The 12,486-nt window shown below is 52.0% G+C and overlaps 1 protein-coding gene across 2 annotated transcripts in view; it reads left to right on the forward strand.

The window, feature by feature from the left end:
- SPEN (spen family transcriptional repressor) overlaps positions 1–12,486 on the forward strand; it is a 92,699-nt gene that overhangs the window by 78,647 nt on the left and 1,566 nt on the right. For both annotated transcript variants that reach the window (XM_040462212.1, XM_040462216.1), the window contains 4 exons: positions 2,479–10,666; positions 11,060–11,569; positions 11,734–11,928; positions 12,262–12,420. In XM_040462212.1, the coding sequence (XP_040318146.1) occupies positions 2,479–10,666; positions 11,060–11,569; positions 11,734–11,928; positions 12,262–12,420 (9,052 nt within the window). The remainder of the gene's footprint in view (positions 1–2,478; positions 10,667–11,059; positions 11,570–11,733; positions 11,929–12,261; positions 12,421–12,486) is intronic.

Here is a 12,486-nt window from a genome sequence, read left to right on the forward strand (position 1 = left end):
AAACATCTCTCAAGCCTACTGTTAATGTGGGCAGTGAACTAGTGGCCATTCTAGGTGTCTTAATCATTTTATATTAGCATGAAAGTAGGGTGCCTGGGTGGCACAGTTGGTTAAGCGTCTGACTCTTGATTTCAGCTTAGGTCATGATCTCATGATTCATGAGATCGAGCCTTGCGTTGGGCTCTGTGCGCTGACAGCGTGGAACTGCTTGGGATTCTCTCTCTGTCCCTCCCCCACTCGTGTGCGTGTGCCTGCGCACGCGCTCTCTCTCTCTTTCATATAAACATTTCTTTTAAAAAGAAAGCATCCAGTATATTTATGAAAATGGTGCTTCCTTGGAATTTATGGTGGCAATGAATTAGCCAAGTTCCATGCCTAGTAACATTTGCAAGATGGCTGGCTATTATTTAGGCAAAGACTCTGATTCCTGTGGAACTCTAAGAAAGACCATCTCAAAACCAATTAAATAACATGGGGTGCCTAGGTGCTTCAGTTGGTTGAGTGTCTGACTTTGGCTCGGGTCACTATCTCGCGGTTTGTGAGTTCAAGCCCCACGTTGGACTCTGTGCTGACAGCTTGAAGCCTGGATCCTGCTTCGGATTCTGTGTCTCCATCTCTCTCTGCCCCTCCCCCACTCACGCTCTGGTCTCTCTCTCAAAAATAAATAAACATTAAAAAAAAATAACCTAGATAATGTAAAAAAAAAATACTCTTTTTGGACTGAGAAATGCCATACAAATATATATAATAATGTGTGATGCTTCTAGTGTTTGGATATTAAGTCTTTAGATACTTCATTTGCTGTGGAGAGTGTATTGGAACAACACCCAGTAGTAGCTTTGACATATTTTCCTCTCGTCTCCTCCCTTCCCCCCCCCCCGGTTTTTTTTTTTTTTTGGAGAAAGCATGTACACACGTATGTGTGAACAGGGGAGAGGCAGAGAGAGAGAATTCCAAGCAGCCCCCATACTGTTAGCATAGCGCCCAACACAGGGCTTGAACTCACAAACTGCGAGATCATGACCTGAAAGAGACGCTTAACCAACTGAGCCACCCAGGAACCCCACTGACATATTTTTCTAAGGTTCATTCTTTCAATAGATATTTCAGTCCTTCCTATGAGTCAAGCACTGTTACAAGAGCTAGAAAAAATTGTAGCCAAGGAGACAAAGCTTATGCCATTAGGGGCTTAAGTTCTAGATTTTTGTTTCAGTGAGCCACTAATGGCAGTACTTTGTAGAATGCATGACCTGCTTGAGAGAACAAAAATGGAGAGTGAACGAGAGTGAAAGAATTAGTCTCTGTTATGGGTGAATTTCATTTTATCTATCATACATGTTCTTGTGTGTAAATTTAATCTTATCTTAAATGCCCCCTATAGGTCACTGTAAGAGAAAACCATGGTGAATTCCTTTACAATTGAGGAATCCTTTCACAAAGCTTGTAATCAGTTCATGGGTTGGGGAAAAGTAACAATATGACTGAAGGTCTTCACATTATGTTAGGAAAGTTCTTACAAATGTTATCTTATTTAATCTTAAGAACCTTCTGAGGAAAGGTTACCATCATTTTACAAGTGAGGAGACAGCCTAGGGAGACTGGCCCCCAGCATGCTTTTTTAAACTGTGAATTGAGATAGATGTGTTATCAGTATCCTATGGGTCACATAGGTGGGAGGATTTCAATTAAAATATTTTTTAATATTTAATATTTTAATTAAACTATTTTTACCAGTAGTACGTTTTTTTCCCAGATTGTGGTAAGAATATTTTTGGCAGAAAAGTAATTATGAAAGACTCAGAAGTGTGGGGATGTGATACTGTGTAATATACTAGTGATCATTATGTCATACCACCTCATACCAAAAAAGGGGGGGGGGGCTGAAGTGTCATCCAGTAGAAACATGTAGACTAAACTGTGGTTTTAAATTTTTTTTAAGCTTATTTATTTCATTTGAGAGAGAGCATGCACACATGTGAGGGGCAGAGAGGGAGAGAGAGAGAGAATCCCAAATAGGCTGTACACTGTCAGCGTGGACCCCATGTGGGGCTTGATCCCACAAACCATGAGATCATGACCTGAACTGAAATCAAGTTGCATTTTTAATCGACTGAACCAGTTTTAAATTTTCTGGTAGACATAAAAATGTGGGGAAAAAAGGTGACACTAATTTCATTTAACTCATAGCTTTAAAATATTACCATTTCAACATGTAATCAATCTAAATTATTTGAAGGGTTTCTTTTTTAAAAGATAAATGTACCAAGTCCAATGTGTATTTTATAGTCACATCTCAAATTTTAAGTTACTGATAGCCACATGTAAATTGCGGCTATGTACCATATTGGACCATCCAAGTCTAATGATTAAATAATGGCAAAGATTTTTAGAATAGGGCTTTTAATCTCATATGTGTGATTAAATGTGTAAATGACAAGGACACAAAAGAACTAATATATTCTTTTTTGAATTTGATAGAGAGGAACGAAGGGGATCTTATGACTATAGCCAAGATCGTACGTATTATGAGAATGTTCGTACTCCGGGCACATATCCTGAGGACTCCAGACGGGACTATCCAGCTCGAGGGAGAGAATTTTATTCAGAATGGGAAACTTACCAAGGAGACTACTATGAATCACGATACTATGACGATCCTCGGGAATACAGGGATTACAGAAATGATCCTTATGAACAGGATATTCGGGAATACAGTTATAGGCAAAGGGAACGAGAAAGAGAACGCGAAAGATTTGAGTCTGACCGAGACAGAGACCACGAGAGGCGGCCAAGTGAGCGCAGTCAGAGCCCGGTGCACCTGCGGCGCCCCCAGAGCCCTGGCACCTCTCCCTCACAGTCCGAGCGGCTGCCGAGTGACTCAGAGAGGAGGATTTACAGCAGGTCCTCAGATCGGAGTGGAAGCTGTAGCTCACTTTCCCCTCCAAGATATGAAAAACTGGACAAATCTCGTTTGGAACGCTATACAAAAAATGAAAAGGCAGATAAAGAAAGGACTTTTGATCCTGAGAGAGTAGAAAGAGAGAGACGCTTAATAAGGAAGGAGAAAGTGGAAAAGGACAAAACTGAAAAGCAGAAACGAAAAGGAAAAGTTCATTCTCCTAGTTCTCAGTCTTCAGAGACAGACCAAGAAAATGAGAGGGAACAGAGCCCCGAAAAATCAAGGAGTTCTAACAAACTGAGCAGAGAAAAAGCTGACAAAGAAGGGATAGCAAAAAACCGCCTTGAGCTCATGCCCTGTGTAGTTTTGACCCGAGTGAAAGAAAAAGAGGGGAAAGTTATTGACCATACTCCCTTGGAAAAGCTGAAAGCCAAGCTTGATAATGACACTGCCAAGTCTTCTGCCCTAGATCAGAAACTTCAGGTCTGTCAGACAGAGCCCACAAAGTCTGACTTGTCTAAACTGGAACCGGTTCGAATGAAAGTGCCAAAGGAAAAGGGCCTGTCAAGCCACATAGAAGTGGTAGATAAGGAAGGCAGGCTTAAATCCAGGAAGCACCTAAAACCAGAGCAGACTGCTGATGGGGTCAGCGCTGCAGACTTGGAGAAGCTGGAAGCAAGGAAGCGGCGCTTCGCAGATTCCAATTTGAAAGTAGAAAAGCAAAAATCAGAAGTCAAGAAAAGTAGTCCAGAGATGGAGGAAGCTCGGGTACTTTTAAAAAAGCAGCCTGACCTATCCTCTAGAGACATCCTTCTGCTGAGGGAAGGAGAGTCAGAAAGAAAGCCTGCAAGGAAAGAAATTCTTAAACGAGAATCTAAGAAAATAAAACTAGACAGACTTAATGCTGCTCCCAGCCCCAAAGAGTGTCAGGAGCTTGCCAGCGTTTCTGTTGGGACTGGCTCAAGGCCCAACTCAGACCTACAAGCAAGGCTGGGAGAACCAGTATGTGACTCTGTGGAAAATCAAGAAATCCAGTCAAAAAAACCTATTCCCTCAAAACCACAACTCAAACAGCTGCAATTATTAGATGATCAGGGACCAGAGAGAGAAGATATTAGGAAAAACTATTGCAGTCTTCGTGATGAAACACTTGAATGTAAACCAAGCCAAGAGAAACCACATTCAGTAAATACTGAAGAAAAAATTGGCATTGATATTGATCACACGCAGAGTTACCGAAAACAAATGGAGCAGAGTCGGAGAAAACAGCAGATGGAGATGGAAATAGCCAAGTCTGAGAAGTTTGGCAGTCCTAAAAAAGATGTAGATGAATATGAAAGACGTAGTTTGGTTCACGAGGTAGGCAAACCCCCCCAAGATGTTACTGACGACTCTCCTCCGAGCAAAAAGAAAAGGATGGACCACGTGGATTTTGATGTCTGCACCAAGAGAGAGAGGAATTACAGAAGTTCACGCCAGATCAGTGAAGATTCTGAAAGGGCTGGCGGTTCTCCCAGCATCCGACATGGCTCTTTCCATGAAGACGACGACCCTATAGGCTCCCCTAGGCTCATGTCAGTAAGAGGGTCTCCTAAAGTAGATGAGAAAGGTCTCCCCTATTCTAACATCACAGTCAGAGAAGAGTCTTTAAAATTTAATCCTTATGATTCTAGCAGGAGAGAACAGATGGCAGACATGGCCAAAATAAAGCTCTCTGTCTTGAATTCTGAAGATGAACTAAACCGGTGGGATTCTCAAATGAAACAAGATGCCAGCAGATTTGATGTGAGTTTCCCAAACAGCATAATTAAGAGAGACAGCCTTCGAAAGAGGTCTGTACGTGACTTGGAACCTGGGGAGGTGCCTTCTGATTCTGATGAAGATGGTGAACACAAATCCCACTCACCCAGAGCCTCTGCACTATATGAAAGTTCTCGGTTGTCTTTTTTATTGAGGGACAGAGAAGACAAGCTACGTGAGCGAGAGGAAAGACTCTCTAGTTCTTTAGAAAGGAACAAATTTTACTCTTTTGCACTGGATAAGACAATCACACCAGACACGAAGGCTTTGCTTGAAAGAGCTAAGTCCCTCTCTTCATCTCGAGAAGAAAACTGGTCTTTTCTTGATTGGGACTCCCGTTTTGCCAATTTTCGAAACAACAAAGATAAAGAGAAGGTTGACTCTGCTCCAAGACCTATTCCATCCTGGTACATGAAAAAGAAGAAAATTCGGACTGATTCCGAAGGAAAAATGGATGATAAAAAAGATGACCATAAAGAAGAAGAACAGGAAAGACAAGAATTATTTGCTTCTCGTTTTTTACACAGCTCAATCTTTGAACAAGATTCCAAGCGATTGCAGCATCTGGAGAGAAAAGACGAGGAATCAGACTTCGTTGCTGGCAGGTTGTATGGGAGGCAGGCGTCTGATGGAGCAAACAGCACAGCTGACGTGATTCAAGAGCCAGTAGTTCTTTTCCATAGCAGGTTTATGGAACTCACGCGAATGCAACAGAAAGAAAAGGAAAAAGACCAAAAACCCAAAGAGGCTGAAAAACAGGAAGATACAGAGGATCATCCTGAGACCCCAGAATCTGCCTCTGAGAGTAAAGAGGTGGAACCGAAGACCCCCCTTCCCATTGGGCCTCCTGCCGTCACAGCTGTAACTCCAGAGTCAGTATCGTCATCACCGGAAAAGGCGACAGCAGGTGAAAAAGCAGGGGAGGTGCCTTTGGTGACAGAAGAGAAGCCCCGGGAGCCAGCCTCTGCCTCAGAAGAAGCAAAGCCTGTGTCTGAGCAGGCTCCTACTGCTGTGCAGCAAACCGAGCAAGGCGACCTGCCCCCAGGAGCGGACGCCAATAAAGATGCTGCCAGGACTCCATCAGTTGTTGAAGAAAGTTCATCAGTTGACCAGCTGCCTTATCTGGACACCAAGCCTCCAACTCCTGGGGCCTCATTTTCTCAGGTTGAGGTCACTGTAGATCCAGAACCCGACAGTGCCCAACCGCTTTCAAAACCGACTCAGAAGCCTGAGGACGCTGATGAGCCCAAAGTGGAAAAGCCAAACTCAGCTGCTAATGTTGAGCCCAGTGCAAATCCAAAAGCTGAAGTTGTCCCTGAGGTTCAGCCTCAAGCTGCTGAAGACATTGAGGTCGATCCTCCGGTTGCCACGAAAGATAAAAAGCCAAACAAAAGTAAGCGTTCCAAGACCCCTGTTCAGGCCACCGCAGCAAGTACTGTGGAGAAGCCTGTCACCCGGAAGAGCGAGCGGATAGACCGGGAGAAACTCAAGCGGTCCAATTCTCCGCGGGGAGAAGCACAGAAGCTTTTAGAATTGAAGATGGAGGCAGAGAAGATTACAAGGACCGCCTCTAAAAATGCCACGGCAGACCCAGAACACCCAGAACCAAGCTTGCCCCTCAGCCGAACGAGGCGCCGGAACGTGAGGAGTGTCTATGCAACCATGGGAGACCACGAGAGCCGCTCTCCCGTCAAGGAGCCCACTGAGCAGCCACGAGTGACCAGGAAGAGACTGGAGCGAGAGCTGCAGGAGGCCGCGGCAGTTCCCACGACCCCACGGAGGGGAAGGCCTCCGAAAACACGCCGTCGAGCTGAAGAAGATGAGGAGACCGAGGCCAAAGAACCAGTTGAGACGCTCAAACCAGCGGAGGGATGGAGGTCCCCACGAGCCCAAAAATCAGGAGCTGCTGGTGGCCCACAAGGGAAAAGGGGCAAAAACGAGCCAAAAGTTGATGCTGAACGTCTGGAGGCGGCCACTGAGGTGAGTCCCCAGGTCAATGTGAAAGAAAATAATACAAAGTCCAAGGCTGATAAAGAAGAAGGAGGAAGTGAACAGAAACGTGACAAAAAAGAAATTGGCACAGACAAAAATGTACCGGAAGCCCCTGCAGTTGAAGTGGTGGAGAAAAAAGCAGCCCCTGAAAAAAACTCCAAGTCAAAGAGAGGGAGATCTCGAAACTCTAGGTCAGCAGCGGACAAATCTGCAAATCTGAAAACCACGGATACCGGTGCGAGTCCCAGCGTGGCCGCGGGCCCTGCGGGGCCAGCAGTGGAAAAGGAAGCTGAGGTAGTGGCGGGTCCCCCTGAGAAGAGCGAGAGTCCCCAGAAGGAGGGGAGTTTATCTTCCCAGTTGAACAGCGATCCGGCCCATCTGGAGAAGGAACCGGAGGAGAAGGAAGATGTGTCTGCCACTACGCCGTCCCCAGAACCGAATCAGTTAGCCAGGCAGATGGAGCTGGAGCAGGCCGTGGAGAACATCGCGAAGCTCACTGAGACCACCTCCGCGGCCTTCAAGGCGGCGGCCACAGATGCACCAGAGGGCCTCTCCACAGAGGATGGGGACAAGCCCGCACACCAAGCAAGTGAAACAGAACTGGCTGCGGCCATTGGCTCCATCATCAATGACATTTCTGGGGAGCCAGAAAACTTCCCAGCAGCCCCCCCTTACCCTGCAGAACCACAGGCAGATCTACAGCCCCGTCCTCAAGTGCTGCGGCCCCCTGGGGAGGGAATGGAGCCTGAGACCCATGAGGCTGTGTCCGGCATCTTGGAGACCGAGGCTGCCGCAGAATCTTCTGGGCCACCAGTCAGTGCCCCTGACCCCTCAGCAGGCCCAGCAGATACCAAGGAAGCTGGAGGGAACAGCAGCGAACCCTCCCAGCCAGTGCCAGAAGCCAAAGGATCAAAAGAAGCAGAAGTCCCTCTTGCTCGGAAAGAGAAAGGGCGCCAGAAGACAACTCGATCACGTCGCAAACGGAATACAAATAAGAAAACGGGGGTCAGTACAGAGACTCCCGTCTCTGAACCTGACCAAGGTCAAAGCAAGAGTCCTGCTACAAATGAGGGGAAGGCGGCGCCACCCCCAGAAGCGCCACAGGAAGAGAAGCAGAGAGAAAAGCCCCAGTCCGCTCCACCTGAGTCCTGTTCTTCTGACCCAAGCAAGACCCCATCCCTGGAGAACTTGTCCCAAGACAGCAGCGTGGAAGAAAAGACACCGACCAGAGCATCTGCACTCCCAGACCTTCCCCCGCCCTCCCAGCCAGCACCAGTGGAGGATGAGCCTCAAGCCAGATTCAAGGTGCATTCCATCATCGAAAGTGACCCAGTGACCCCACCCAGTGACTCCAGCACACCCACCCCCCCAATTCCTTCTGTAACTGCAGCAAAGCTCCCACCTCCTGTCGCCTCTGGGGGGGTCCCACACCAGAGCTCCTCTACGAAGGTCACAGAGTGGATCACAAGGCAGGAGGATCCTCGGGCTCAGTCCACCCCATCTCCAGCTCTTCCCCCAGACACGAAAGCTTCTGACATCGACACCAGCTCCAGTACGCTGAGGAAGATCCTCATGGACCCCAAATATGTCTCCGCCACTGGCGTCACTTCCACGAGTGTCACGACTGCCATTGCAGAGCCCGTCAGTGCTGCCCCTTGCCTGCATGAGGCACCACCCCCTCCTCCAGTTGAGTCTAAAAAGCCTCTTTTAGAAGAAAAACCAGCTCCAGTAACCAACACCTCTGACACACAGGCCCCAGAGGCTCCAGTAGCCACTGAAAAGGAAAAGGTGGCTCCAGTCATTGCTCCCAAAATTACTTCTGTTATTAGTCGGATGCCCGTGAGCATTGATTTGGAGAACTCGCAAAAGATCACTCTGGCAAAACCAGCTCCTCAAACCCTGACTGGCCTGGTGAGCGCTCTGACGGGCCTGGTGAATGTGTCCTTGGTCCCAGTGAATGCCCTTACCGGCCCGGTGAATGCCCTCAAAAGCTCTGTGAAGGGCCCGGTGACCACGCTGAAAGGTTTGGTAAACACTCCTGCCGGCCCCGTGAACGTCCTAAAGGGGCCCGTGAACGTTCTGACGGGGCCAGTGAACGTTCTCACCACCCCGGTGAACGCCACCGTGGGCGCGGTGAACGCCGCTGCGGGTGCGGTGAACGCCACCGTGGGCGCGGTGAACGCCTCTGCGGGCACCATGAATGCAGGCGCGGTGACAGCCACAGCAGGTGCAGTGACCGCTGCCTCTGGCAGTGTGACTGCCACAACAGGTGCGGTAACTGTGGCAGGTGCAGTGATTACACCGTCAGCAAAGTGCAAACCCAGACCGAGCACTAATGAAAACAGTCGGTTCCACCCGGGGTCTATGTCGGTGATTGACGACCGTCCAGCAGACACGGGCTCTGGTGCCGGCCTGCGTGTGAACACATCCGAAGGGGTCGTGCTCCTGAGCTATTCGGGGCAGAAGACTGAAGGCCCGCAGCGGATCAGCGCCAAGATTAGCCAGATCCCCCCCGCCAGTGCAATGGACATCGAATTTCAGCAGTCAGTGTCCAAGTCCCAGGTCAAACCGGATGCTGTTGCACCAGCGCAGCCTTCGCCCAAAGGCCCCCAGGCCCCTTCAGGCTATGCAAATGTGGCCACCCATTCTACTCTGGTACTGACTGCCCAGACGTACAACGCGTCTCCTGTGATTTCATCTGTTAAGGCTGACCGTCCATCCCTGGAGAAGCCCGAGCCCATTCACCTCTCTGTGTCCACCCCTGTCACCCAGGGTGGCACAGTGAAGGTTCTCACCCAGGGCATAAACACACCCCCAGTGCTGGTTCACAACCAGCTGGTCCTCACCCCAAGCATAGTCACCACTAATAAAAAGCTTGCTGACCCCGTCACCCTCAAAATAGAGACCAAGGTCCTTCAGCCGGCTAACCTGGGGTCTGCGCTCACTCCCCACCACCCTCCTGCTCTGCCCAGCAAACTGCCTACAGAAGTGAACCACGTCGCCTCGGGGCCCAGTACCCCGACAGATCGAACGGTCTCCCATTTGGCAGCCACAAAGCCAGATGCGCATTCTCCTCGCCCCAGCGGGCCCGCTCCGACCCCCTTCCCGAGAGCGTGCCACCCCAGCAGCACCACGTCCACCGCGCTCTCCACTAATGCCACGGTCATGCTGGCTGCGGGCATTCCTGTGCCTCAGTTCATCTCTAGCATACACCCGGAGCAGTCTGTCATCATGCCCCCGCACAGCATCACCCAGACCGTGTCCCTCAGCCACCTGTCCCAGGGCGAGGTGAGAATGAACACTCCCACGCTGCCCAGCATCACCTACAGCATCCGGCCAGAGACCCTTCACTCTCCGAGGGCCCCTCTGCAGCCCCAGCAGATAGAGGTCCGGGCCCCGCAGCGTGCAGGCACACCGCAGCCAGCCACAGCTGGCGTGCCGGCCTTGGCCCCCCAACACCCTGCAGAGGAAGAAGTGCATTATCACCTCCCTGTCGCTCGAGCTGCGGCCCCTGTGCAGTCAGAGGTGCTGGTCATGCAGTCTGAGTACCGACTGCACCCGTACACCGTGCCCCGGGACGTGAGGATCATGGTGCATCCGCACGTGACGGCAGTCAGCGAGCAGCCCCGGGCAGCCGACGGGGTAGCGAAGGTGCCACCAGCCAGCAAGGTCCCTCAGCAGCCCGGGAAAGACGCCGCCAAGACCGCAGATGCCAAAGCCGCGCCAGCCCCCGCCCCCCACAGTGAGGCCCGCATCCTCACGGTCACCCCCAGCAGCCAGCTCCAGGGGCTGCCTCTCACCCCACCCGTGGTGGTGACCCATGGGGTGCAGATCGTGCACTCCAGCGGGGAGCTGTTTCAGGAGTACAGATACGGAGACATCCGCACCTACCACAGCCCCGCGCAGCTCACACACACGCAGTTTCCTGCTGCCGCCTCCATCGGTCTACCTCCTCGGACCAAGGCTCCCGCTCAGGTGAGTGCCACAGATCAGCCTTACTCCCTATAGCGGTTGAGACGCCAGTGAGGTCCCCGAAACGTGTTGCCGTTTTCGTGAGTTTAAAGAGGAGCTCCCTAAATTGCAGATGAGGGGATCAGGTCACAGTGCAGAGGGCGGAGACACGGGAAGGAGCTGTGGGAACCAGGAGGTGGCTACTGGCTGCAGGGGGGGAGGAGGGGGGAGCGAGCGGGTGACCTCCCACCAGAACCTTCAATCCCGAGTGCCCAAGAGGATCGCCACCGTGGGCCTGGCTCACCAGAGGTGCCTGAGGCCGACCCTGCCCAGAAACCCATGGCCAGTTGGTGCGGGGCAGGGTGCTGGGCACAACAGGCTCTTTACTCTGTCCCCCTCTCTCCCGCCGAACTCCAGGGCCCGGCTCCTGAAGGTGAGCCCTTGCAGCCCACTCAGCCTGCGCAGTCTACACAGCCTGTCCAGCCTGTGCAGTCCACACAGCCTGCACAGCCCACGCAGCCCTGCCAGCCCTCCCAGCTCAGCCAGCCAGGCCAGCCACCAAGCAGCAAGATGCCTCAGGTCTCCCAGGAGGCGAAGGGGACCCAAACGGGAGTCGAACAGCCTCGTCTCCCAACCGTCCCCACAAACAGGCCAGCCGAGCCTCATGCCCAGGTCCAGAGGGCACAGGCAGAAACAAGTCAGACCTCCTACCCGTCGCCTGTGTCTGTCTCCATGAAGCCTGACCTCCCGGCCCCTCTCCCAGCTCAGGCTGCCCCAAAGCAGCCGTCATTTGTCCCCACGACCTCAAGCCCCAGCACCCCTCCAGGACTGGCCCTGACGCACACTGAAGCCCAGGCCACCCCCAAGCCAGATTCTTCTCCACACTTGACTTCCCAGAGGCCCGTGGACATGGTCCAGCTTCTGAAGGTAAGCCTGGCCAGGGCCCCTGCCCCGCTCCCCTCTGAGCCCTGCGCGGCGTTCAGTGCCCTGAAGCCCCCACTCAGACTAGCGAGCTGTTGCCCGGGGCCACGTCCGGCGGGGCTCTGCTCTCCAGCCCTGCGCTCACTTCCTGTCTATCTCCCCGAGAGCAGAAGTACCCCATTGTGTGGCAGGGCCTGCTGGCCCTCAAGAACGACACGGCTGCCGTGCAGCTCCACTTTGTCTCCGGCAACAACGTCCTGGCACATCGGTCTCTGCCACTTTCTGAAGGAGGCCCCCCGCTGAGGATTGCCCAGAGGATGCGGCTGGAGACCTCCCAGCTGGAAGGGGTTGCCCGGAGGATGACGGTAAGTCTCAGGGCCCAGGCAAGTAACTGCCCTGCCCGCGAGGGAGGACGTGGGGCGCCCCCACCTGCCTGTCTCCCCGGCTGGCCATGGTAGTGGCATTCCTGCTGTGTTTGGTCTCCAGTAGGGGGGGGGGGGGGGGGGTGTAAAATGCTTCTTAGTTCCAAAACCTTTTTTTTTTTTTCAGTCAAAAAATAAGGTAGACTTGAAGGTCACCTCAGAAAGGGGGTCTTTTGTGGACGCAGGAGCTGAACCCCTGGGTTGGACAAGCCTCTGCCTGGGCTGCTGTCTTCTGGGGGAGGCCCCTGGTCACTGACGGCTACGCTTCTGCCACAGGTGGAGACAGATTACTGTCTGCTGCTGGCTCTGCCCTGTGGCCGTGACCAAGAGGATGTCGTGAGCCAAACTGAGTCCCTCAAGGCGGCCTTCATCACCTATCTGCAGGCCAAGCAGGCGGCAGGGATCATCAACGTTCCCAACCCCGGCTCCAATCAGGTCAGCCTGGTGTCCTCGCTCGGGGCACACGTGTGTGGGGCCGATCTAAGCTGGTGGCTTGGTTAC

The sequence above is a fragment of the Herpailurus yagouaroundi genome, unplaced genomic scaffold, assembly GCF_014898765.1.
Source record: "Herpailurus yagouaroundi ecotype Mexico unplaced genomic scaffold, PumYag 77, whole genome shotgun sequence".
Taxonomy (NCBI): Eukaryota; Metazoa; Chordata; class Mammalia; order Carnivora; family Felidae; genus Herpailurus; species Herpailurus yagouaroundi.